At 51.9% G+C, this 25,372-nt stretch overlaps 4 protein-coding genes across 9 annotated transcripts; 2 read left to right on the forward strand and 2 right to left on the reverse strand.

Moving 5' to 3' along the window:
• Positions 1-1,691: 1,691 nt before the first annotated feature.
• On the forward strand, positions 1,692-4,642 carry COPS6 (COP9 signalosome subunit 6; the record flags this gene model as incomplete). 2 transcript variants are annotated; one of them, XM_081088755.1, is made up of 11 exons in its annotated part: positions 1,692-1,827; positions 2,048-2,173; positions 2,358-2,489; positions 2,816-2,904; positions 2,996-3,058; positions 3,366-3,413; positions 3,490-3,604; positions 3,695-3,787; positions 3,868-3,968; positions 4,107-4,251; positions 4,406-4,642. In XM_081088755.1, 10 exons carry the CDS (start codon positions 1,692-1,694, stop codon positions 4,245-4,247), a joined length of 1,044 nt encoding a protein of 347 aa, XP_080944881.1. In that variant the 3' UTR covers positions 4,248-4,251; positions 4,406-4,642. The 2 variants fall into 2 exon arrangements, with proteins under 2 accessions (XP_080944881.1, XP_080944882.1); XM_081088756.1 differs by having other exon boundaries at positions 1,724-1,827; positions 4,107-4,642.
• Positions 4,643-5,277: 635 nt separating this feature from the next.
• MCM7 (minichromosome maintenance complex component 7) lies at positions 5,278-13,384 on the reverse strand. 3 transcript variants are annotated; one of them, XM_081088745.1, is made up of 15 exons: positions 12,801-13,384; positions 11,551-11,630; positions 11,064-11,228; positions 10,804-10,928; positions 10,549-10,729; positions 10,121-10,258; positions 9,659-9,808; positions 9,367-9,481; positions 9,162-9,293; positions 8,759-8,842; positions 8,079-8,472; positions 7,726-7,809; positions 6,667-6,835; positions 5,819-5,928; positions 5,278-5,650 (listed from the first exon to the last, which is right to left on the reverse strand). In XM_081088745.1, exons 1-15 carry the CDS (start codon positions 12,829-12,831, stop codon positions 5,449-5,451), a joined length of 2,160 nt encoding a protein of 719 aa, XP_080944871.1. In that variant the 5' UTR covers positions 12,832-13,384; the 3' UTR covers positions 5,278-5,448. The 3 variants fall into 3 exon arrangements, with proteins under 3 accessions (XP_080944871.1, XP_080944873.1, XP_080944872.1); XM_081088747.1 differs by lacking the exon at positions 12,801-13,384 and adding an exon at positions 12,122-12,310; XM_081088746.1 differs by lacking the exon at positions 7,726-7,809.
• On the forward strand, positions 13,203-17,121 carry AP4M1 (adaptor related protein complex 4 subunit mu 1). Its single transcript, XM_081088757.1, has 15 exons — positions 13,203-13,284; positions 13,387-13,475; positions 13,842-13,948; positions 14,026-14,122; positions 14,253-14,363; positions 14,451-14,531; positions 14,749-14,811; positions 14,911-14,977; positions 15,084-15,137; positions 15,264-15,370; positions 15,471-15,565; positions 15,908-15,952; positions 16,196-16,246; positions 16,386-16,497; positions 16,677-17,121. Exons 1-15 carry the CDS (start codon positions 13,227-13,229, stop codon positions 16,899-16,901), a joined length of 1,362 nt encoding a protein of 453 aa, XP_080944883.1. The 5' UTR covers positions 13,203-13,226; the 3' UTR covers positions 16,902-17,121.
• On the reverse strand, positions 17,098-25,155 carry TAF6 (TATA-box binding protein associated factor 6). Of its 3 annotated transcripts, XM_081088751.1 has the most exons (16): positions 24,628-25,155; positions 24,414-24,499; positions 21,700-21,915; positions 21,516-21,602; positions 21,256-21,409; positions 20,992-21,048; positions 20,776-20,895; positions 20,415-20,560; positions 20,230-20,307; positions 19,997-20,098; positions 19,708-19,890; positions 19,362-19,436; positions 19,118-19,243; positions 18,377-18,550; positions 17,914-18,111; positions 17,098-17,647 (listed from the first exon to the last, which is right to left on the reverse strand). In XM_081088751.1, exons 3-16 carry the CDS (start codon positions 21,853-21,855, stop codon positions 17,264-17,266), a joined length of 2,040 nt encoding a protein of 679 aa, XP_080944877.1. In that variant the 5' UTR covers positions 21,856-21,915; positions 24,414-24,499; positions 24,628-25,155; the 3' UTR covers positions 17,098-17,263. The 3 variants fall into 3 exon arrangements, with proteins under 3 accessions (XP_080944877.1, XP_080944878.1, XP_080944879.1); XM_081088752.1 differs by lacking the exon at positions 24,414-24,499 and having other exon boundaries at positions 25,095-25,149; XM_081088753.1 differs by lacking the exon at positions 24,414-24,499 and having other exon boundaries at positions 24,942-25,141.
• Positions 25,156-25,372: the final 217 nt, after the last annotated feature.

Below are 25,372 nucleotides of genomic sequence, written 5' to 3' on the forward strand. Positions count from 1 at the left end.
CACACTTATAAGGTTTTTCAAGAATTTTCTAGAAACCGCCGATAAATTTAGTGAGACCCCTGGAGGATATGAAAAAAGACCAACTAGAAATTAAGTATACACTGACTGAAATAAAGAATAATATACAGAGATCCAACAGCCCAGGGACGCAGAATAAAGCCTTTCCTTTCTTTCTTTTCTGATTAACTGGACTCTCTTTATTTCCTACGCTGCCTCCTGAGCCACCTAACCTAACAGATAGAGCATAGGCCTGCAGACTGAAGGGTCCCAGATTCGATTCGGGTTGAGGGCCTGTACCTCGTTTGTAGGCTCGATCTCCAGCCCCCAACCAATCAATGATTCAATTTCAAAGTCATCCATGAATTTCACAATTACCACTGTTTTATGAGTTGTTTAATTACCTGCACAGTGTTTTAAAAGCATTTGAAGCAATAAAAAGACAAAGGAGTACTTTAATGTGTGAAACAGCAACACAAATTATCAACTTTATTAACACCAGAATAATTCTTGCCTTTCTTTTAGCCTTCAATCTAGTTGAGAAACATTATACTCCTTAGAAGCTGCCTATCATGTAAAAGAGAGATATTTTTCTGACCTCATTTTTCCTAAGAGAAATAAGGCATATATGCTTTTCTTCCATAAGTATCTTAGTTGGCTGAGAGGTTTTCCACTGGGGATTAGAATGAGATAAACTTTTCCTTCACTTTCTCTTGGCCAGAAGACCTCTTTCTCTGCAGGATTTCTCAGGCCCCTTCCTTTGAGGGTCGCTGGCCCTTCAACTTCCCTTTATCCAGGCTCCTAAATGGAAAGATTGCTTAATTCACATAAGTCACCATTATCATTGGAAAACATCTCCCTGTACCTGCTGGTTCTGGGCACTGGAGTAGGCTCTGCAGGGTTAAGGAACAGGGCTTGCACTTTGGGTGAGGCACAGACAGACGGATGTGTTGGGGCAGCAGGAGCCGGGTAAAGGCCGTGCACACAACGTACGTGGTTGCATGTAGAAGCAGGGAGAGGGTTGGAGTGGTCTCTTTGCCAGAGGGGAGACTCAGGGGATGGAGGGTGCAGGGAGGGTGGGAAGAGTTAAAAATGCTGAGGATGTTTGCACGGTAGGTAATGCCAGTGATTGGAAGGAGATAGGACATGCAGATGGAGCCCCTCAAGAGCAGGCTCCACCCCAAACTATTCACCCATTTATTCAAAAATTACTTATGTAGGTGCCCAAGTTTAATGGTTAACGCAGCAGAAGGCCCTTCAGTGGGAGCGGGGCGGTGAAAGGAACACATGTGAGGGCTCCTGTGGCTGAAACATGGGACCAGGGGGCAGAACGGTAAAGGCTAGGGTCGGCTGGCTGGCAGGCAGGGGCCAGATGACATAGGGGCTTGCAAGGCGCAGCCCGCAGCTTGAGTCTCATTCGGAGGCAATAACATGACATTCCATCCATTCCGCAGTAGGCTTGGGAGCTCGGCAGTATTGTTAATGTCACTGACGAAGAAGAAGCGGGTGGGGTGGGGTCCAGCAATTTGCTCAGGGCCAGCCGCAGCCGAGAGGTGGGGTCGAAGTCTACGAAAACCCGTCGGCTCCGGGGCCAAGCGGGCCTCGGGCTCCCGCAGCTGCGAGCGAGGCCCGCCGTTGGCGGGGAAGAGCCGCAGCAGCCCCGCCAGACCAGGCGCGCGCTCGGGGCACTGCGCATGCGCCGCTGCCGGACGGAAGCCGGGAGGGGGCGGGGCCGGGGCCGAGGCCGGCGGGCGCGGGGGAAAATGGCGGCGGCGGCGGCTGCGGCGAACGGGACGGGTGGGAGCAGCGGGATGGAGGTGGACGCAGCAGGTAACGGGCCCCGCGGGGGCGGCCCCTACAGACGGCCTTCGGGGTCGTGGAGGCCGCCTTCCTGGGTCCTGGGAGAAATCCGGAGGGCGGACGGGACATCGGCCCCTGAGGGAACCGGCGGGAGGGATGTCTGGCCCGGGCTCTGCCGTCTCCGCGGAAGGACATGGGCCTGGATACTCACCTTCTCTCCTCCTACCCACCCCCCCCCCCCCCCCCTTAGTGGTCCCCAGCGTGATGGCCTCCGGAGTGACAGGGAGTGTTTCGGTCGCTCTTCATCCCCTCGTGATCCTCAACATCTCAGACCATTGGATTCGCATGCGCTCCCAGGAAGGGCGGCCGGTGCAGGGTGAGCGTTAAGCCAAATTCTACAACCTCCTCTGGTCGTCTCCCCCAGATACTGGCCTATTTTCCTTCCTTTCCTGAAGCCAGTTCCCCCTCGCCCAGGACTTGGTTCACTCTGACCCCAGGCCCTCAGAGGTGACTGGGGAGCTTGAGGATTCCTGACCCTCCGCGTGTCCTTCTCTTGCCAGTGATCGGGGCGCTCATCGGGAAGCAGGAGGGCCGGAACATCGAGGTGATGAACTCCTTTGAGCTGCTGTCCCACACCGTGGAAGAGAAGATTATCATCGACAAGGAATATTATTACACCAAGGAGGAGCAGTGTGAGAGGGGAATGCAAGTGGGCAGAGGAGTGGGAGGAAGAAAAGTGAAGTGGGGAAGATGGAGGAGGTTGGGAAGCGATACACAGGACATGGGGTGAGTGCTGTGGAGAAGTGAAGACAGAGCAATTGAAGAGATCTTAGAAAAAGGACACACTCAGGTATTCGGCCCAAAGAAAGTAAAGGATGAAAGCATAAAAGGGGTTAATTATTCTAAAGGGAGCCACGATTTGAGGGGGGAGAGAAGCTGGTGAAAATACACCAGGAGTTTCAAATTAAGGAAGCAAGGTTTAAAGAAATGCTTTGTGCTCTGGCCCCTTCCTCTCCAGTTAAACAGGTATTCAAGGAGCTGGAGTTTCTGGGTTGGTACACCACAGGGGGACCACCTGACCCATCCGACATCCACGTCCACAAGCAGGTACACATCCCCACACATGTGCATGCTGGGCCAGAAGAGAGGATGAGGGGGAGATGGGCATTGCCACTCGTCTGTCGTCTTCCTCTTCCAGGTGTGCGAGATAATCGAGAGCCCCCTCTTCCTTAAGTTGAACCCCATGACCAAGCACACAGATGTGAGTACACTGACTCCGTGCTCACTTTGTCATGCTTGTCTACCCTCATGCTTATCTTTTATCCTCATCGCCTTTTATTGTATGACATCTCTATTGAGTTGAATCTCCATTCTGCCACTTAAGAGCTGTGTGACTTTGGGTTAGTCATTTAACCTCGAACCTGCATTTTCTCATGTGTAAATGGGAATAATCCCTCCATCATTGGGTTTGATGAGAAAATCTAAAGTGAAAGGGCCAAGCCCATTTTTTGCACATAGTAAAGGTTCAGGTGCATTTCATGTGAGAGCTGTTCTCCATCTCTTTACAGCTTCCCGTCAGTGTTTTTGAGTCGGTCATCGATATAATCAATGGAGAGGTAATGCCCTACCTTTCAGCCCTCAGATCCTGCCCCTGGTGTTTCCTGCTTTTGACTTTCCCTATATGCTCTATAGGCCACAATGCTGTTTGCTGAACTGACCTACACTCTGGCCACAGAGGAAGCTGAACGCATTGGTGTAGACCATGTGGCCCGAATGACAGCAACAGGGAGTGGAGAGAACTCTACTGGTAACTGAGGTGGAGGGGTGTCCTTGGAAGTGGGGGGGAAGGTATGGTCACAAGCCTTCTCAGCCATGGCCTGTCCTTATCCCCCTGCAGTAGCTGAACACCTGATAGCACAGCATAGTGCTATCAAGATGTTGCACAGCCGCGTCAAGCTCATCTTGGAGTACGTCAAGGCCTCTGAAGCAGGTAGGACAGGGGTCTCCCTGGCACTCTTCTTTCCTGGTGAAGTGACAATATATTAACGCAGCCACTTTTTGTGCCTTTAGGAGAGGTCCCCTTTAACCATGAGATCCTTCGGGAGGCCTATGCTCTGTGTCACTGCCTCCCAGTACTCAGCACAGACAAGTTCAAGACAGACTTTTATGATGTGAGTGTAAATCCCAGGATGGGGAGGTAGGGCTTAATGCTGTCGCTACTGCATGCAGGACTTGGGACTCAACTGTTCCCTGGGCATGCTGTGAGGGACCTAGATCCCCTGGGGAACTGGTTCTTTCTGTTCCCTCAGCAATGCAATGATGTGGGGCTCATGGCCTACCTTGGCACCATCACCAAAACGTGCAACACCATGAACCAGTTCGTGAACAAGTTCAACGTCCTCTATGATCGACAAGGCATCGGCAGGCGGATGCGGGGGCTCTTCTTCTGAGAGGGTACTTGGAGATGATGCACAGGGGTCCCTATGTGCTCCATAGGCCACAACTGTTGCAGAGGGGAGGGGTGCTACACTCCCTTTAGAGAAACCTGTTGTTAATAAAAGGGGAGCAGCTCCTCAGCACCCCTTACAGTGGCTCTGTCCTCTATTAGGTACCCCACAGGTTTCTCAACCATCTTAAAGGAGACCCTTGGTTCCAGCCTTGTGCAAAGGCAGGAGTCCCTTTTTATCATCAGCTCTTCTCCATACTCTTCAGTGATTGGGGAGTTCACTGCCACCTGAAGTGACTCCATGTCTGGTCAGGTGGACTATGTTGAGCAGAATGCTGCCTGCTTCCATCTACGCAATCTGTTGTTTAATGTCTTCCTATAAAGGACTACTTTCCCAAACTTAATTCATTTTTTCACAGAGTGGGAGGATGAGGGATATTAAGCACATTTCTATCAAGGACAACTGAAAGCCTTGATCCTATGGGCAGTGAATATTACCGAGGCTTCCCAATTGTTGCTAGTTTACTGAATGCTTGCTACACTGGGTACATATTTGCCTGACCTATAGGCACCTCAGCCTGACAGGCAGAGGTGCTAGTGTTTGTACTTTAGAGATGAGGCCAGGTGATATAAACATGGGTATCGTCCTGTGTAATTACTTGTGCCAGGCATTACATTTCACATACCTTCCTTTAGGTCCCTGATTTCCATTAGCCCCTGAGTAAGACTTCCAAGTAGGAATTGGGGATTAAGAAGGTGTAGAGGTATTCCAGAAAGAAACGGAGAGGCTGTTTCCTTGCTACTGTACCCTCTGAACCTGAGTGGCACCTCAGTATACACTTGAGCCCAAAGGAAATCTGGGGAAAACAGTCTCTGTACAGTGGGATTCTCATCTCACTGCATCCCATGTCTATATGGATGCCTGGCAGGTACTTTATACTCAGTGCATTTATGGAGTGGATGAAAGAAGACAAGTATAAAGCAAACAGGATGTGCATCTAGAACACACACAATACCTCATTTTAACAAAAGGCAGCAATCTATAAACACTTTATTAGCTAAAGGAATGAATAAAACAAGTGCAGCTCAGAAAAAAGAAGGGATTCTCTTTTCCCCTCAAGGGCAATTTAGGCCTTTAAAGGAAGGGGGAGGGACGTTTGCACACACACTGCAGAGTAGACCCTAGCGTCACAAGTAGGTTGGAATCAGACAAAAGTGATCCGAGTCCGGGCAGTATTGACCTGCCAGACATTTAATTCCTCATACTCATCTAGAGCTGCCTGGAACTGGGCAGGTGTGAAACCACGAGATACGCAGCGCTGCTCCGCCTCAGAAAACCGGACACTTCGGCCTTCTGAGACCAACTCCCGGACAGTGGCAAATATCACATCTGCTGGTCTTTGGGTCCTGAAGGCAACAAGTGTTGGTGTGTAAGGTCAGGGTACAAACAAGAGCACCCAACGTGTCAGAGAATAGTGGTATTACAATTCTGAAGCCACCATCATACATGTGTCATTGCAGAAGCCACAGGTTCAGTGGTCTGCTTAAGTTTTCCTCTTCCATTAAACCACTCACCTAGCTGTTTGTCCCTTGTCACTCAGTAGTGAGTCCTTTGACATCTCCATTAGCCTTATGGCTTCATTCACATCTTCCTTTTCTACTGTGTCCACCATTCGCAGACGTGCCTAAGGGGAAGGTAGGGACAGATGGGAACAGGAGGAGGGGAGTGGAACAGTCAGGGAACCCCCTTCTGTGTTGCCTACTCAGAAAACCAGTGGAGGCCCCCTCCCCTCCCCTATAAACATCCGCAGTGTGGGGCCGGCACTGTCAGACCGAGACAAGTGCAATGCCCAGGGCAGCGTCCAGCAATTGCCCAAGTCTCCGCCTCTCAACACTGGCCAGTCCCGGTGTTCAGCTGTCCTGCGAGGGAGACTAGACCCTTCTGAATTCCAGTGGGCTCCCCACCATGACAGATGGAGCTTGGGGAGCTCAGCCAAGAAAGCGATTGGCAGAGAGGTATCCCTGGGGCTCGGGAAGTGCTAGCTCAGCAGTAGGTCAGGTAAACACACTACCTGCACGAACAGCACTTTGGAGCCCCCAGGACTAAGGTCCAAGATGTGAGGACAGAAATGAAGATTTCTAGCACAGGATCTAGGACATAATGAAATTCACCCCACCCACCCCCAGTGAGGTTTGAGCAGAAAGGCCTTTCCCTCCATGGACGCTGTGCATGCCCTGCTGGAGCAGCAAGTACCCACAGTGCGGTAGCACGAGAGGACCACTATCTGCACTGTCAGCACTTTAGCCCCAGCAGGGCCTGAGTGGAAGGGAGGAGGCAATGAGAAAGGACAGTGTTACTGCAGGCTGCCCAGTAATAGTCAAAACAGATAACCCTCCAGCAGAATAGGAACTGGGGCACTCACCAGAGCAGTGGATAGTCGCAGAATAGCCAGCAGGGTCCTGGCAGAAGTATAGGTGGCGTCCTTACTAGCCCAAGCCTCTCGCCTCATCTCCACGTATGCTGCTGTGATATAGTCGGCCAGAGACTCTGGCACCGTGGGCTGTTTCTCCCGGCACATAGCTATGTATCGTCTGTGAGAAAGCAAGCGAGATTTGGGAGAGTATGCTTTTTCCGTGTAAATTTCCCATTTAAGAAAACTCTTGCCCTTGCTGGTTTAGCTCAGTGGATAGAGGATCAGCCTGCAGACGGAAAGGTCCTGGGTTCAATTCTGGTCAAGGGCATGTGCCCGGGTTGTGGGCTTGGGGACGTGCTGGAGGCAGCCAATCAATAATTCTCTCTCATCAGTGATATTTCTGTATCTCTCTCCCTTCCTCTCTGAAATCAACAAAAATAAACAAAAAAACCCGAAAAAAACAAACAAACAAAACTCTTGGGGTTAGGGAGGAATTTTTAAGTAGAAGAAAAAAAAATAGCGGATTATCTGTGTGGCTTGAATATCACTGATAGATTTCTTGGTACATTTAAAATTATTTCGATTTTTAAGGAAAATGGCTTATGCATGAGTAAGACAAATCCACTTGTAACTAGAGATGGTCAAGTCTTCTCCTGAACATGATTATGGCTAAAGGGGACAAATATATTTTGTTTGCCTTAAGACAACTGTTTACTTGAAGAGAACAGGTAACAGGGAAGAAAAACTTGAGGGACTATTAGGAGCCCTTGCACAGACCTGTGGAGAACATCGTGACAAAGTGTCCTTGGAGCAGGACCCAGCCTTGCCTAGAATCTGAGCCTGCCTCATCCAAGACAGGCCAGTGATGTGCAAGATTAGTTCTGATGTGTGTTCTTCTGTGGCCAGCCTGGGCGGGGGGACTAGATTCAATGTTCTCAGACCCATAACATAGAAAGGGATGGGCAGGGTGGTAGTAAGACTGAAAAGTTTTTTCAAGAGACACACAAGGCCCAAGATACTACCACACAAGGTGAAGCAGACCTGTCCTTCCTTACTCAGCTCTCCTACCTCATAAGCTTCATGTCCAAAGGTTCAAACTGGGCGGGAGGCTGCCGACTGTGCTGGTGTACATAGGTGATATGCTGGGCCAACCTGGGAATAGTGGAGGCAAGGAGGAACACTCTTTTTGGTGCTATGCACCCTGTGCCCCAACTCTTATCTTCCTCTTCCCCGGGCCCCATTGCCTCACAGTGTGGCAGGGAAAAACATTACCAAGAAATCCTTACCAGCGTTTCAGCCCAGACCCACCATTTCCCTAAGAATTGTGGAACCATTTTCATGAGCATTTGAGGGCTTTCCAATTTCTCCTCCCTCCCAATCATCTCTAAGATATGTCTCTTTGAGTGTTGAGCTTAATTCACCGTAGGTCATTGTCTCGGTCAGGGCGGTCCTGGATTAGCCAGAGAAGGTCAAATCGAGAGAGGAGTGCGGCAGGAAGCTGTATGTTCTGTTCCAGGCTGCGGCGAGGGTTGTAGCGCCCATAGGCAGGGTTGGCAGCAGCCAAGATGGAGCAACGGGCATTGAGGGTGGTTAGAATGCCTGCCTTGGCAATGGAGATAGTCTGTTGCTCCATGACCTCATGGATGGCTGTGCGGTCGGCCTCAGCCATCTTGTCAAACTCATCGATGCAGCACACACCCTGGTCAGCCAGTACGAGGGCCCCACCCTCTAAGGTCAGTTCTCCAGTTACAGAGTCTCTCAGCACAGCTGCTGTAAGCCCCACTCCAGAGGAGCCGCGACCTGTTGTGTACTGGCCTAAATGGCAGGGTCAGGAAGACAGGAAACAAGCAGACATGTTTAGCAAAAGGTACAGGAACAAGGGAAAGAGCAAGAATAAGGCAAGGACACACACAAGTAATGGGGACAATGAAATGAGGCCTGCACTGATCTAATCTACTTGCTCAACCAGGCCTTCCTGGGTAAAGATCTATCTCCCTTCCCCAACCCTCTCCCACCTTTCAAATCCCCAAAGAAGAGAATAAATGTGGTGATCCTATTCTTGTTTCTACATTTACCTCCCTCCCCGAGTCTGATTACTCACTGCGGGGGGCCAGGCGATCAATGTAAGACAGGAGCTGAGACTTAGCCACACCAGGATCCCCCATCAGGCAGATGTTGATGTTGCCTGGAAAAAGAAAGCCCCTGCGACTGTTCTCTTAATGCAAGTTGTCCAACAGAGCCTACCCCACTCCCATACTCAGGATCGTTTCTTCTGATCCATTCTGGTGCCCATGAAGCCAAGATGCCAAGTCTTGCCTTCCCTCGTCAGAGCCTCCCCCTCATTTCTTTTTCTTTTTTTTTTTTTTTAAAGCAAATTAGTAGTGGCACTTTGCTTATGCTAGTACCAGCAAACGTTTTATAGCAGATACATCAGACAAGTGGTACATCTCTTCAGAATTCAATCTGCTGAACTATGCAAGCATCACAGTATCATTTCCTCTTACCCCTGATTTTCATGCCCCGAGGAGACTGGTCCACACCTCCCACCAGAAGGAGCAGCAGCGCCTTCTTTACATCTTCATGCCCATATATTTCTGGAGCAATGGAGGCTGCCAGCTTTTCGTAGAAATCCTCCTCTGAGGGCAAAGTGAAAATTAGGAAAAAAAGTGCTACGAAGAAACATTCCTGGTCTTTCCCCCAGCTCTTCACCTGCAATTTGCCTCAGCTCCTCCTTGCTCAGTTCTCCAGACCCAGACTCATCATCCTCACTCTTACTCATCTTCACAATCCGATGGGCTTCCAAGTAAGTTTCTGAGAGCAAACCCTTGAACAGGAAAAGACCATGATATGAAAGAAGACCACATTATTCCTTCAGGAAGGAGTTCCCGATAAAACCCTTTGTTCTATTTTGTTTTGCGGTTAATAGTTTTCTCTGTAGGTGTGGTGAGAGTGGGCAAGGGGGAAAAGGGAACATTCCCTCCCTTCAAACTCTCTTTCTTACCTGTACCACCTGCCGGAACCCAGAGCGCAAGATTGGCAAGAAGATACCAGTGACACTGATGTGGTCCCCAGGCTGGGCAATCCGTGTGTTCTCTCCTTCTACCAACACCGTGATGCTACGAGGAATATTTCCCACGGGCACTTGGTCACTCTGGGGGATAAGGGTGCACACGCAGGGAAAAAGAAACATAAGGCCCTTTAGGATCTAAGCTCCTGCCTAGGGATCCCACTCTCCTACTTCTTGACCCACCCTAGCTTCAGACCAGGCAACAGGAATACGAAAGCAGAGATCTCCTTTACCTCTCCCCAGCTCAAAGCTTCAGTTAAATATCCCTCCTGCTCTAGGTGACTTCTCTGCCTCACCTCCTCCTCCTCTACTTTCTTTCTTCCACTTGTGAGTGACTATAGTATTCAAATCGACTCCCAAGCTCCATCTCCCCTGGGCAACACCCCCAAAACTCACATGTTCTTGCATCTTCATCTCCTGGAATTTTATGAATTTGGAGCCACGTGTCTGTAAATATAGTCGCCCTCCTGAACGGTTGGTCTGGCACTCTTGGCTCGGACACATAATCAGAGGCATGAAAGTGGGAGACTGGATCTAGGATATAAGAAAGCATCAAAGGAAGTCAGAAGAAAATGAACCACTCAGAGTCAGTCACTTGCATCATGTTTTATCATCACAGAACTGTCAAGAATATCTTGAACTATTCTGGGGTAACAGTTGACAGGGATCAAAAACACAAATGGATGGTCTATATATCAGAAAAAGAATGAAAGGTGAAAACACAGATGTATTTTACAGTAAACGGAGAAAAGGATAAACCTCATAGACAGAAATTCTTACGAAAAACACTAACAAGTGCATTCCCATCCCTACTTCATACATACCGGCTGGTAGGTCTCTGCCCCACACTGGTCACAAGTGTAAGTGGCCACCACCATTCTGGGTTTAACTTCAGAGACACGAGTGACAATTCCACGTACAGTTACCAATTTCCCTACAGAGTCAGCCCGCACTTCCCGGATCACACGAGGCTTATTACTACTTGGGCCTTGAAAGTACAGTTCACTGAGAGAGAAAATAGTCATTAGCAAGGTCCTGAAGAACAAATTCCCACACCCTTCCCCACTGCGATCACTCACAATCTTCGCATGAGTTCAGGAGGGTACTGGTTCTGGGGGCTTCGGGCTGCCCCAGGGTCCCGGCTCCGCTGCTCCATCATCAGTCGGTGCTCAATGTAAACATCCAGGACATCTTTATTTACCACCTACAGGCAAAGGAAGGAACATGGGAAGAATGAGGGGCAGGATGGGGCACAAAGGTCAGCAGGCAGAAATCATCCCTCCTTCCTACTAGCTCAGAAAACAGAAAAGTTCTTTGCCCTGAATTTTCTTGCACTCACCTCCCTCTCCTTGTACTGAGGCAGCAGCTCTTGAACAGAATCAGCAAAGAGCCTCGCATAGCGCTTGGTGTTCTCACAAATTGAGTCTACCAGCTCAGGGTCCTCCTCGGCCACATCATCTAGGTCTATGTACATTGCCACTTGTTCCCGATGAGCCAGTCGAACCTGGGGTGGGGAAGAGTTGGGAAGACCCCAGAGTCAAGTTTACTGTGCTCATGCAAGGACCCTTCACTGTGAGCTCAGGACAGATTCCAGGTCTCCCCAGGGGAGAAATAGTGTGGGACAGCAGTACTCACTTCTTAAACCCCCCAAAAGACAGCTTCCCAACTCCTAGGAACACCTCAATTATCACAAATGTAGGACCATATCACTTACCAAGTACCAGGTACTGCACTAAACATACATCATTTACAGACAGATGGACGTGTTGAAATAAGCCAGGCCACCTTACAGCTCAAGGTACCATTCCCTCCAATCTTAGACTTACCAACTGGTTCCCATACTTGAACTGCTTCTTGCCAAACTCGTCATCCTGGTAAAACTCTTGTAGGAATTTCTTCACTTTTTCTATAATGTAAATATAAAATCATGATGATCAACCTTCCTTTCTTTGAGGTACCTTTTTGCAAACCCTGGACAGAAATCTAAGAAACCCACTCTTGTTTAAGTGACTAATTAGTTATATGAACATTTAAATCACCCCACCCCACGTAATTTTCCCCAAACTGGGCAGAACTCCTTTCACAAGTCTGTTTTTATATAAATAAGGGGGCACTTGGCAGTTGAAAAATTGCCCAACACCCTCCCCCTGGGGTAATTATAGTGTCTGCCTTCGTTAGAAATCTCGGTGCCCGTTCCCAAAGGCCTCCCAACTCCCAGCAGCAAACTCAAGTCTCAAGGTTCTCAGCTTTTCTTCCATAACTACCATTCCCCGTTTTCTTTCGGTGCCCTAAACCTATGCCACTACTAGTCCCATCCTCCACCCCACCCCCTCGGCCGCCACTGCTTCCGCTCTTAGTAAACAAAGAAGCACATGGGCCCAGATGCTGCCGCCTCACAGCGCGGGATTCCTCCGCCGGGGGGGCCGGTCCGGCCACTGGCCAGCTGGTCCAGCGCACTCCGTCGTCCCCCTCTTGGTCCCATACTACCTCCTCTAAGATTCGCACAAAAACCCTTAATTCCAGGCACGCCCCCGCTCTCGGCAGCCCTCTCGGAGGCTACCGCGCGGAAGGACACTGTTTACACACGGAGCTCCCTCCGAGGCGTCGCGCAACTTCCGCCCGCCTTCACTTCCGCTTGTAGGATGGACTAAAATGGCCAATCCCCGCGCGCAGCGGCCCGGGTCAGCCCGCCCCCGGGGCTTCGACATCCCGGGAGAAGGCGGCTGCTTGGGAATGCCGAAGCGCGCGGAAGGTAGCGGGGCGAGCGGGGCCCGACTCTACGCCCTAGATAAGACCTTCCGAGGTCCCGGTCTCGCCCAGGCGCGATCGTCTCCACTCGAACCCCCAGCGGGACTATCCGCCGCCCCCACTCCTTTCCCGGACACCATCACTAGCTCTTCTCCGACCTCGGGTCTTCACGTGCCTCCCAGGCACCGTGTGCCTTAGCCACGCCGCTTCTGGACCCCGGCTCTGGCCTCGCGCGCCGAGCGGCCCCCAGGACCCTAGCTCACATCAACAGGTGCTGGCCGGGCGAGTTCCCGCGCCGGACGTCCCTCCCAAGCTTGCAGACCCTCACCTTTCTCCAGCGCATAGTCCTTAAGAGCCATCGCTGCTGAGGACCGTGCAGCAGCAGTTGGCGCGCTCGGGTTCTCACTCTCCCGTAGCAGCTAACGTTCCCGCTGCAGACTGTGGCTGACCAACCGAAATTGGCGCGAAACGTCGCCCAACACGTGACCGGCGCAGACGCGTATGGGCCAATCCGATAAGAGGTCCTCTGTCCCGCCCTCTCGCCGCGGGCCCAGCCTCGACCAATCACCAGGCGAACCTGGGCTGAGTGACGGGGAAGCGACGTGGGTGGTGAAAGAGACAGGTTGGGCGGGGTGGGGCAGGCGCCGGATTTCCCGCGTCAGAGGAGAGTCGGTCTTAAAGGGCCAGCCTACACGCGTCCCTTTGTTCGGGGCTGCCGTCCCTTTCCTCTTCTTGTCCACTCTGCAGAACGGCCATGATTTCCCAGTTCTTCATCCTGTCCTCCAAGGGCGACCCACTCATCTACAAGGACTGTATCCTTGACCCACGAGTCCACGGGGGGAGGCTGGGGTGGGAGTAGTGTCCCAGAGCTAGCTTGTGTCTCCGGCTCCTTAGCTGTCCTTCAACCGGGTCAGTCCGCGGGGACAGTGGAGGCCGGGATGTGGCCGAGCTCTTCTACCGGAAGCTGACGGGACTGCCTGGAGAAGAGTCCCCGGTTGTCATGGTAACCACAGGGGGTTGGAGTGCTATTCTGGCAGGTTCGGGTGGAGGGGACGCTTCCTCCCCCTCGGGGCTGTGTCCTTGAGAGCTTCCCATTGGGGTGGGGGTCGTGCATTCCTCCAAATAATATTGAGGAAAGTTTATTGAGCGCTAACGATATAGCAGGCACAGCTCCTCGCATGAGGAAGGAACTCTCATGAACCCCACTTTACACTTGGGGAGACTGGGCCCTTGGGAGGTTTCTGATTCGCCCGAGGTCGCACTGCTGGGCAGTTGGGGAATCGGGGTACCAGCTAAAATCTCGTGGGCCCTTAAGCACAACTCCCTTCCTGACGCTTTCTCTCCCCCCCACCCCCCCTTTCTGCCTCAGCACCACGATGACCGGCATTTTGTTCACATCAGACACAGTGGTCTCTATTTGGTGGCCACGACTTCAGAAAACATTTCTCCCTTCAGCCTCCTAGAGCTGCTCTCTCGGTGAGGAGGGCGGGGCGGGGCAGCTGGGTGTTGGGGGTGAGAGGAGGAAGAGAGGCACACGCCATCCTTTTTCTCAGGTTGGCCACCCTCCTGGGCGATTACTGCGGCTCCCTGGGAGAGGGGACCATCTCCCGCAACGTGGCCCTTGTCTATGAACTCCTGGATGAGGTGTTGGTAAGGCTCCGAGATGTCCTTGGTTGGCCCTGTTCCCTAAAGAGCTGTTCCTTGATGGTGAGGCCAAGGCCACTCCATCTCACCTCTTTGCTCCAGGGGCCCCCCTAAAACGGCTCTTCCCCGTCGGTAGGATTATGGCTATGTGCAGACCACATCCACAGAGATGCTGAGGAACTTCATCCAGACCGAGGCTGTGGTCAGCAAACCCTTCAGCCTCTTCGATCTCAGCAGCGTGGGCTTGGTGAGTAGAGGGACAGAGGACCAGGAGGGAGAAGGTTCGGCCGGGAGTGTCAGACCTGGAGGACTGATTGCTTCGGGTGCTTTGCAGTTTGGGGCTGAGACACAACAGAGCAAAGTGGCCCCCAGCAGTGCAGCCAGCCGCCCCGTCCTGTCCAGCCGTTCTGACCAGGTGAGGGACGCTAAACAGGTTCAGACCCTCTGATTCTGTTTTGGGGGATCCCAGAGTCCAAGATGCCTGCATATCTTCCCACCTCTCCTAGGTTTGGATAATCCAGTCCCTTCCCATACCTCGTGTCCCCCACCCTGGCCCTAGCGTCCACTGCTCTGTCCGTTTTAGAATACAGGCTGTTCAGCCTCCAACTACCCAAATGCCCTCTCTTCCTCAGAGCCAAAAGAATGAAGTGTTTTTGGATGTGGTTGAGAGACTGTCCGTACTGATAGCATCTAATGTAAGTTTGGGCCCCCGCCCTGGAGCTGGGGACAGGTAGTATCTGGCAAACACATTTGGGGAGGTCATCTCTGGGCACTAACGTCTCTGCCACTCTCAGGGCTCACTGCTGAAGGTGGATGTGCAGGGGGAGATCCGACTCAAGAGCTTTCTTCCCAGTGGCTCTGGTGAGAAGTCTGCAGGGTGGGCCTAGGGTTGGGTGTGGGACAGACTTCTTGGTGGGGTTTGTGGTGGTATTTGGGGGCCTTTTCTGATGTCCTTGTTCTCTGGCAGAGATGCGCATTGGCTTGACAGAAGAATTTTGTGTGGGGAAGTCGGAACTGAGAGGTGAGAAAAAAGTGGGTCTTTCTCTCCTACCAGAAGCTTCATGCAGAGAAGTTAGAGACAGATCCCTATCCCATCCCTGCTCTTCTCTCCCAAAATATGGCTTAGCAGAGGAGTCTTTCTTTCTAGGTTATGGGCCAGGAATTCGGGTGGATGAAGTCTCATTTCACAGCTCGGTGCAACTGGATGAATTTGAGTCTCATCGAATACTCCGCTTGCAGCCACCTCAGGGCGAGGTCAGGGTGGGCTGGCCTAGCATATGCCATCTACCCAAGGGAAGGGAGGCAGTTCAGGTGTGAGGGGACCAAACTGGTCTCCGTTTCTCCCTCATCTTAGCTGACTGTGATGCGGTACCAGCTCTCAGATGACCTCCCCTCCCCGCTTCCCTTCCGGCTCTTTCCCTCTGTGCAGTGGGATCGAGGCTCAGGCAGGTGAGACCATTTCCAGTTCTAGAACTTCTCTGGAACCCACGTCAATAGGTAGGTTTATTGTGGAGGCACGGTGGTTAGTGGTATAGGTTACAAATTAGAAAAAGGCACCCTCCCTCCACGTGGACTCAGCCCCATGAACACTACTGACTAACAGAGTCGAGTAGATTTCAGCCCTTCTCTCCTTCCTGCAGTACATGTATGGGGGCTGGTGAGATGCCAGTAGGATATGGCTAGAGCAAGCATGTCAAACCCACGGCCAGTGGGCCGCATGCCTCGTTTGCATGCCAGCCATGAGTTTGACATGCTTGGGCTAGAGTAACGGTGTCGTATTCTCTCATCCAGGCTCCAGGTTTATCTGAAGTTACGATGTGACTTGCCCCCAAAGAGGTATGAGTGGGGGTAGCCAAGACTAGTTCAGCTATAGGGAGTAGGAGAAAGGGCCCAGATCGATACCTGTCGCTATGGCCTTCAGATGCAGCCACCAGCCTAGGAATCAGTTTAGTTAGAGGCTGGAGAGTTTGGGAAGGGGGTGGGGTGGAACTTGTGCTGAATTCCAGCTGTGACATTAATGAAATGTGGAGACAAGTCACTACCTTTCTGGGGCTGACTCTGTTCCTTTCATGTTTGCAGCCAGGCTCTCAATATCAGGCTTCATCTTCCCCTGCCTCGAGGGGTGGTCAGGTTAGTGTGTGTGCATTATGGTTTTACCAGCTTCCCTGGACAACAGGATGGCACTGGGGAGGAGAGTATATACTGCGGGGGTGGAAGTGGTCTGCCCCTGAGGCAGTCGGGCTGAGCCCAGCACCTTTCCAAACTCCAGCCTGTCTCAGGAGCTGAGTAGCCCAGAGCAGAAGGCAGAGCTGTGGGATGGAGCCCTTCGCTGGGACCTGCCTCGGGTGCAAGGAGGCTCTCAGCTCTCAGGCCTTTTCCAGGTATCAGCTGCTGATTCTCTAGGGCCCACTTCTCCCTCCATTTTCAGCCCCAACTCATGTCTCCTAATATAGTTGCTGCGTTGTTCCCACTAATATAATCACCTTCCTGGCCCCACGGCTCCCCTGCCCACCTTCCTCTCTGTCTTCGGCACTCATCGCTCTGCCTCTGTCCCTCACAGATGGAAGTCCCAGGTCTGCCCGGGCCTCCTGGTCAAGGACATTCCACCTCAGCCCCTCCTCTGGGGCTGGGCCCTGCGAGCCTCTCCTTTGAACTTCCCCGGCACACGTGCTCCGGCCTCCAGGTTCGCTTCCTCAGGTTGGCATTCAGACACTGCAGCAATGCCAACCCCCACAAGTGGGTGCGACACCTAAGCCACAGTGATGCTTATGTCATTCGGATCTGAGGCTCCCCAAACAAGGACATGGGCAGAAAAGACGGTGGCCTGTGTTTCAGGAGGAGGACAATACTGTCTTCTCCATCGTTCTGGCCTGTGGTTATGGATCTGGCTGGAAGAGACCCAAGTTCTAGAGACCACAGGGCTCAACAGGTTAGATCCTTCCATTGTATCGGACACAGGAAGGACTGAGGTGAATCAGAACTTATAAATCAAACTTTTATTATGAGGAGCTGGCTGTACAATATCTAAAAAGAAAGTTAAGGTGAAGGAAGCAGATGACTACTTCCTTCCACCCAGCGTGTGTGTGTGTGCAGAGAGAGAGAGAGAGAGACTCTTGGGAAGAGAAGGTTGGCAGATGTGTGACAGCATCAAGGGGCAGGCTGAGGCGAGCCAGATCCAGGGGGCTGGGAGCCATTAGCCTTTGGAGTCCCTGGAGCTGGAGGAGGACTATCTCCAGCTTCCTGTTTTCCCCCACAGAGGGCACTGCCCCCAAGTGGGGAAGGGGCTGAGGACTGGGGAGGGACTGGGGAAGGGTGGGAGGTGGGGGGGCCTCCTTTGCCGTCCCCTGTTGGGGGAAGAGAGACCACTATGTACTTCTGGACACTGCCGGGGCCAGAGGGGGCAGTGCTGGGAGGTGCAGCTGTGGCAGTGGAGACCAGCTTGACAATGGGCTGCACACTGGGGACCGTGGTAGTGACAGGAGAGGTGGTGGTGGAGCCTGAGCCAGGGGCTGAGGTGCTGAGGGACAGGACCTGGGAAAAGAACGTAAAGTTAGTGTCTGTTATCTTGCATCCTCACCACTCCCCAGGCCTGGGGGAATACCTCACTTGCTCCAACCAAATAATCAATCCTCTGATTCATCCTCAGGGGGAGAAGCTATGGCCTTCTGGGCCCCTGGGAAGTGCTCCTTCTAGCTCCTGTTTTGGGCCCAGAGGTGACTGGGCTCTACTCTGGGGTCTCTCAGGACAGCATGGTGACATGCTTCCCATCATCCCTGGTCCCATAGGGCTCTACATACCTGTTGGGTGGATGAGGCACTAGAGGACGATGACATTACAATAAACTTGGTGGGAGGAGGGGAAGGCTGAGGTGGAGCAGCAGCTCGTGCAGACACCAGTGTCTGGACGGGCAGTGCAATGGAGCCAGGGACTTTCAGCAAGCCAGGGGTCCGAGGGCCAGGTTGAGGGGCCTGAGAAAGGGTCAGCGTGGGTCGGGGCTGTAGGAGGAAGAGGCAAGAAGAAAATATCAACATCTAAGAAAAAGGGCTCATCTTGCTCCTGAGTTGGTCTCACTGGGGTGGGGTTTAGCTGCCTCCAAAACTTTTGACTTGGAGGGCCCCGGGTTTTGAAAAATTCATGCTCAGCATGGGCATGCCTATAATTCCACATCCCAATGCAAACTGGGGCTCTGTCCCGCCCCCGTTATTCTTCATTCCTCCTCTCCATCTGGTCACTCTTCCTCCTCCCCGGACTGTCACTGACCTGAGTGATGGTCAGAGTGGTCCTGTTGACCTGTTGAGCCTGCAGAGCAGCTTGTGCCCGGGCCTTGACCACATGGGAGCAGAGGAGGGGCCCAAGGGACCCAAATTCTGCCCGATAGGCATCCTGATTGTCAGGTGGTGGGCGCAGCTTTGCCAGAACAGGGGCACAGTGCTTCTGTAGAGATAAAGCAAAAAAAAAAAAAGCAGGTAGGAAGAGGGTTGGGATTCTCAGAAACGTGGTGAAGGCATGAAAAAGGCTATTACTATTTCAGTATGTTCTTGTTGAAGGCCAAACTGCTGGCACAGCAGTGTGTATAAGGAATGCTGTGGTTTTTCTTAATAAGAAAACATAGGCACCAATTGGTGTGAACAGAGAACATGCTGAATACCCTGGTAATATCTGAGAGGTAGTTTTGGTCCATAGCGCATTTGCTGTACACAGAATGGGCCAAAGTGATGCAGAAGCATGAAGGGTAGTGCAGTCTGGAAGCCTTGAGATTTAAGACCTCTTATTTCTTATTTAACTCCTTTGTGCCTCAGTCTTTTCCATCTGCTAAATAGTATTGGACTCTGAGGTTGCTCTGAATATATGAGGCAAAGATGGGATAAATGAATAAAAGACCACATTCTTGCTAAACATTGTACGTGTGTGTGTGTGTGTGTGCGCGCGCGCGTGAGAGTGTGTGTGTGGGGGGGAGGATCAGTGGGAAGAAGCAGGGGGAGGGCAGGGGGTTCTGGTCACCAGGAGGAGGCTCTGCACGTGGTCAGCTCCAATTCGGTCAATGTTGCTCAGCACAGGGCCATCCAGGACACTTCGGATCCGCTCCCCCTCCTGCTGCAGCCGTGGCAGAATCAGAGTTTTAATCACCTGATGAAAAGGAAGGGGAGAAGGCAGGGCCCTGGGGTCACCACAGAGTCTCCCAGGTGGTGGGCTATTGCCCACTATGACTTCTTGATGCCTCCCTCCCAAGTGCTTCCCCACTGACATCATGTCCCAGCTCGGCCAGGCCTGCAATGGAGCCGTAACGTGTAGTCCATGGAGTCTTCTCATCCACCCAGCTCTGTAAGGGGATGGAAAATAAATCCAGGTAAATGGGCCTGAAAGCCTAATTGGTAAGGACCCAAGTCTCATAAACACACGTTCCTTGTAGATCATTAAGACATTACAGATATATATGGCATACGGCTCAAGTCCCATTCCCAATCCCTCTGCCCTCTGCCCCTTGTTTTCAATTTCCACCCACAACTGACCCACCACCACTGCTCTCATTGTCCTGGTGACAACCCTGAGGTAGAGATGTGAAAGGGCTTATGATCCTTATTCTGGCTCACCTTGGTGAAGGTCTTGGTGATCCGGGACTGGATGTTGTTAGTGGTTGTGCTGAAATGCTTGCAGATCTGGGCCACCAGGCGGGCAGCAAAGTCCCGGAGTGCCCAGTGATTGTCCACATCTGGCCTCAGACACAACTGTCTGCTCACAATGCAGGTCATTACAGCTGGAATCAATTCATGCACCTGAGAGAAAAGTGATAAGGCAGCTAATTATGGTTACTGGCTTACTGTTGGTGGCGGTGAGGTCTCCAAAGCCTGGGATAAGAGGTGGGTAGGCAGGACCACTCACGTATTTTTCTAGGTACAGCGTAGGGTTGTCCATCAGTGCCTTCACCATGCGCATCAAATAGATGAGCAGGGCCAGGTTGTTCTGCACCACGTTCACACGGACCTATAGGAGGGAGAAGTGACAGGGCAGGGAGACACTTTAGATGGGCTTCCCCTGCCAACTCCTCACCCCCTGGAACCTCATTCTAGGGCCTTGACCACATGGGAGCAGAGGAGGGGTCTGAATCCTCTCACCCCCTCTGAGATGAAGGTGCTGAATCGTGGCAGCATCTGATAGAGCCCTGGGTCTGTTGCGATGCTCTGAAGGGCTTCCTGTGGGAGGAGGGGAATGAGTGAGGTGGGGGCAGATACCCCGGGGAGAACCTGTGAGGCCTCCAGGAGAAGGGGTCTGCGGTAAAGGCAGGGTGGTGGGGCCTCACCGCTCTCTTGGCTTCACATGACCCCACACAGGCTTCAGTGATCTCCTTGTAGTACAGTTGCTGCTCCACAGACAACTCATGGATACTTCGGGGCTTTAATCGAAAAGGGCCCCCCTCCAGGAGGGGTGGTGCCTTCTTCTCTTTCCCTGTGTAAATTGGGAAGATGGGCTTGAAAAAGAAAGCTCCAGAAGCGGCCTCAGTATCAGAGAAACCCTGACCCTCTACTCACCTACCCGGGGAGACCTGGCTTCCCTTACGCTGCTTGGTCCCTTCTGGGGCTTTCTGGCTGACCTCACCCAATTCACAGTGACTATCTGGCTTTGGGGAAAGAGCCGAAGAGGCCTGGCCTAGCAGTACTGACCTTTGCCATCAGCTGGAGCAGCCCCTTGACCTTTGCTTTTCAAGGGTCCATCTTCCTCCTGGCCTGGCTTTGCTGACTTCAGGGGTTCTGTGGCCTCAGCCTTCTGCTGCTCTTTGGGAGCTGGTGGGAAAGCAGTCAGCTGCAAGAGTGTTGAGAGGTAGGAGGGGCGGGGTGGGGGGGAGAGACAGAGGGATGGGCTCTGGGCAGGGAGGTTACCTGGAGGTGGATTCTCTGGGATAGCTGGCTGGCAGCCTTCAATGCTCAACCAATGAGCTGTGAGGAAGGAAGGTATCAAGTTGAACTGCAGAGGAATACTAGGGAATCACTCCACACTAAGAAACATGTGTTTTCATTCCTGTTCCCACTTCCTGCCACTCACCAGGGATCTCACACTGAGTGTTTCATCCTTGTGAGTCTCCTTAAACCCATAAGCATTGCCCCTCCTTTCCTTCCCCTGCCCCCGCTCTCCTTTCCCCCAACCTTTGAGGCAGACGTCCAGGGGCACCCGGGGCAGAGGGGTATTGATGATGTCACTCAGGTCAACCTCCTTCTCCTCATAGAAGTAGAGTTCCCGGCCCCCACCAGAGGCGAACCGGAAAGGAATGAACTCTTGAGCATGGAAGCCATACAGTGGCTATCTCAGGAGAGAGAGAGAGAGAAAGACAGCAGGATGAGAAGGGGGCCCATGGGAGGCCTGTTCTCACCCCCCTGCCCATCTCAGTCCTGTGTGTCCCAATCACCTCCACGTTCTTTAGCTTCAGTGCATAGTCAATGTCACTGGTGGTGAGCTTCTGCCGCTTCCCCATGTGCATGAATTTTAAGGCATCCTGGGTGGGAGAACAAATGTCAGCCTGAGACCCCGAGGAAGGGAGCCTGGGCATCCTCCTCAATACAATGCAGGGCTGGGTGGAGGGGCCAGATTACCTGTGCAATCTCCTTGATGCGGTAACTGACTTCATCTGTCAGCAGCTGACAGGTTTCCTCCTGAATCTGGGCGATGCCCATTGATTCGGCCACCACCTTCATGGACTCCGAAGGCAGCACAGTGTTGCTGAGCTTCAGCTTCTTCTCCTCAGCCATTCTGGAGCTCTTCCTCCCTCCCCTGAAGGGTGATGCCCCAGGGTGGAGAGATGGGAGATCCTGGGGGGAAGGGGTGGGCAGAAGAGAGAAAAAGAAATGTGAGACCCAAAGTAGAGGGCTGTCTGCTCAGGAGAGGCCACAGCAAACGGAGGACAATGAGGATGTGAGGAGGGAAGAACTCGTGGTACCTTCTGTCCATCCCCGCATGAGTCAGCATTGGGTGTAACAGAAGGAGGTAGCAATTCGATCCAGTTCAACATATTTATTGAGCTCTGACTATGCCAGGCACTATACAAGTGAGGCACAGTAGGAATGATCTTGACCCTCAATTTAAATACCAGCCCTAGCATTACTGTGCTGTGTTACTAGGGCAGGTTACTTCAACTGTCCCTGCTTTGGGTTTCCACATTTCCATAAAATACGGAAGACCCTTTTTTCCTAAGGTTGTTTTACGCATACTTTCCTCTCTCTTGTCCCTTCTTGCATTATTACTTGACACAAATACAGTTCTGGTTAAATACAACTTCTCACACCCTGACCCTATATTCTTGTACAATTCAATATGATGAGAAAAATACACAACCATCATGGCTAATTACCACTTTAAATTCATGGCCACAAACTTCAAATGGGCCCTTAATCCTGCCAGACAAGCATACTGTAACTCACTGACTCAGTCTCCCTCTGTCCTGTGTGACAGCCTTTCTCCTTCCCCACTTCTGACCATCAGAAGGGACCTCCAGGCTTTCACCATGTCTACCCACTGAGTAGCACTGTATCCACATACCTGCCTTCCCACCTGTTACTACAGAGAAACTGGTCATGCCCGACACCACCTCCAGCATTGTTCCAGTGTTTGTCCCATCTCCCTCTGTCATCAATTTCTCAACCTACCAGATCATTTCCATCAGCCTACAAAATGCAGTTATTTTCCCTAGCTTAAAAACAGCCTTAAAAAGAAGGAAATTCTGACACATGCTACAACATGAATGAACCCCGAGGACATTATGCTGATTGAAATAAGCCAGTCACAAAAGGACAAATATGGTATGATTCCACTCGTGTGAGGGTCTTAAAGTAGCCAAACTCAGAGTCAGAAAGTAGAACGGTGGTTGCTAGGGGCTGGCGGAGGGGGAATGGGAAGTTATTGTTTAATAGGGATGGAATTTCAGTTCTACAATGTGAAGAGTTCTGGAAATGGATTGTCGTGATGGTTACACAACAATGTGAATGTATTTACTGCCACTAAACTACACTTTAAAATGGTTAAGATGGTGGGCTTTATGTGTATTTTACCAAATTAAACACTAAGACAAATCTTTTATTCACTTTCTCTATATGACATACCCCATTTTTTCTCCTCCTTGCAATAAAACTCCCTCAAAAAGTTGTCTTAACTTTGTTTCTAATTCTCCTCTCCTCTCTTGAACCTACTCCAATCAGGCCTTTGTCCCTCTAGGTCCCTGAAACTCTCAAGGTCACGGATGACTTCACATTGCCAAATCCAAGGCCCACTGTCCTCATCTTCTTTCACCTCAAAAGCAGTACATAGCATAGCTGACTACTACTTTCTGAAAACTATTTTTTTACTCCACTGTGGCACCAACTTCTGGTTTTCCTCCTACCTCACTGGCCATTACCCTCAGTTTCCTTTTCTGGTTCTTCCTCCTCACCTGCTTAATGTTAGAATGTCTAGACCAGTGGTCGGCAGACTCATTAGTCAACAGAGCCAAATATCAACAGTACAACGACTGAAATTTCTTTTGAGAGCCCAATTTTTTAAACTTAAACTATATAGGTAGGTACATTGTTATTAACTTAATTAGGGTACTCCTAAGGCTTAGGAAGAGCCACACTCAAGGGGCCAAAGAGCCGCAGTTTGCCAACCACTACACTAGGTGATCCAACCAGATTCCTCCATTCCCACTGCAGGTGCCCATCATCTATCACCTGGAGAACTTCAATAGCCTCCGCAGAAGCTCTTCCGGCTTTCACCTGGCTCTTGACTTCTACTCCCAACACAGCTGCCAGAGTGATTCTGTCAAATTATACGTCAGATTGGGTCACTGTTCAAACTCTGTAATGGCTCCCCATTTACCATCCAGAAAAACCCAAAATTCTTATTATGGTCCACAAGGCCCTCTCTGCATGACATCTCTGACCTCCTTTCCTTCCTTCTTCCAGCTCCACTGCCCCCCTTGCCGTTCAAACCTGAGAGACATGCTCTTGGTCACGGCCTTTGCTATTCCTTCTGCCTGGAATGCTCTTCCCCAGATGACAGCCTGACTGCCTACTTCCGCCGCCCTGTTTAACACCACACTCCCCACCCTCTTCCTCCCCATGGCATCTAACATCCAATCCATATTGTATCATTTCTTATCGAAGATCACCACACCTCCTCCTCCCGCGCCGTATGGACAGAGAGCTTTGTCTATTGTGTTCACTGATGTGTTCCAAGTCAGCAGACTGTTGCCCGAGACACTGTAAATATTCAATACATATTTGCTGAGTAAATGAACGAACTGTGAGGATTAGAGATCTAAGCGCTCAATACGTACTCGGTACCGGTGTTATCCAGAGGAGCAAGTACAGGCCCCAGCTTGGAATCTACTGTCTGGCCAGCAGGAAGGGGGCTCGCGTGAAGCTGGTATTGGGAAAACGGATGCAAAAGTGTTCAAGACCGACTGCGACTGCGGGGCGTCGGTGGGGCTGGGGCGGACGCGCGGAGGGCGTGAGAAGATGGAGACCAAAGAGAATTTGGTTCTTCCCTACCCATCCAGCTCTCCTCCTCCACTCTGGTCTCATTTGCCGGGAACACACTTATTCACACATACTCTGCGCCTGGAGCCGGGGTACAGGAAGCGGTCGTGCCCCAGCGTCCTGGCGAACTACGAATCCTTCAACACCCGGCGGTCTCTGCCAGGAAGAGCTCACAGCGCTCGACAGCCCCTCAGGCCGGTGGAGTCGGCGGAAAGCCTTCACCGAGGGCTAACCTGAGCGAGAGCCAACAGGAAAACGGGCCCGCGGTCCCCCGGCCGGGGGTCCAGCTCGAAGGAGCCGGGAGCCCACCTCATCCCCCATCATACCTCCAATGCAAACACATAGAGTCCCCACGCGCACGGACACGCCACCAACCGTCCTCTTCCTGGTCCCCGCACAGACCCGACAAGGGGTCTAGGCCGGGGTACCCCTCGACCCCCTCCCGCCAGCCGAGCGCCCCAGGAACGAAGAGCTCTCACCGCCGCCAAAGCGCCGCTCAGCCGGCGCTCGGCGCCATGTTGGCCCCGCCCCCTCCCAGGAGCCGGTCCTGGCAGAGAAAAGGAGCCAGTCCCTACCCCTTCTCTGAGCAGGAATAAGTTCTCTAGACTCACGGCCTGAAATTATGTAAAAACTCTGTGTCTACAGGTACATGGCAGGAACAAACACTTCTGTGGTGATGACTTCTGCGTATCCCCTCACTAGCCGGCGGCCAGGACCTTCCGGAGGCGCCACAAATCCCAGGCGGGGAAGGCGGGAG

This window comes from Myotis nattereri, assembly GCF_964212035.1.
Source record: "Myotis nattereri genome assembly, chromosome: 4".
Lineage (NCBI taxonomy): Eukaryota > Metazoa > Chordata > Mammalia > Chiroptera > Vespertilionidae > Myotis > Myotis nattereri.

What these genes read in the sequence shown, in the direction of transcription:
- MCM7 (XM_081088745.1), bottom strand. Translation starts at nt 12,831, where the DNA reads ATGGCTCTTAAGGACTATGCGCTGGAGAAAG. An exon ending in GGAGCTGAGGCAAATTGCAG is followed by an intron (nt 9,294 to 9,366) that starts GTGAAGAGCTGG and finishes CTTTGCCCTCAG; the next exon opens with AGGAGGATTTCTACGAAAAG. An exon ending in GACAAGGGACAAACAGCTAG is followed by an intron (nt 5,651 to 5,818) that starts GTGAGTGGTTTA and finishes TGTTGCCTTCAG; the next exon opens with GACCCAAAGACCAGCAGATG.
- AP4M1 (XM_081088757.1), top strand. Translation starts at nt 13,227, where the DNA reads ATGATTTCCCAGTTCTTCATCCTGTCCTCCAAGGGCGACCCACTCATC. An exon ending in AAGAGTCCCCGGTTGTCATG is followed by an intron (nt 13,476 to 13,841) that starts GTAACCACAGGG and finishes TTTCTGCCTCAG; the next exon opens with CACCACGATGACCGGCATTT. An exon ending in TGGGATCGAGGCTCAGGCAG is followed by an intron (nt 15,566 to 15,907) that starts GTGAGACCATTT and finishes TCTCTCATCCAG; the next exon opens with GCTCCAGGTTTATCTGAAGT.
- TAF6 (XM_081088751.1), bottom strand. Translation starts at nt 21,855, where the DNA reads ATGGCTGAGGAGAAGAAGCTGAAGCTCAGCAACACTGTGCTGCCTTCG. An exon ending in CCCAGAGAATCCACCTCCAG is followed by an intron (nt 20,896 to 20,991) that starts GTAACCTCCCTG and finishes CTTTCCCACCAG; the next exon opens with CTCCCAAAGAGCAGCAGAAG. An exon ending in TGGCCGAGCTGGGACATGAT is followed by an intron (nt 19,244 to 19,361) that starts GTCAGTGGGGAA and finishes CCTTTTCATCAG; the next exon opens with GTGATTAAAACTCTGATTCT.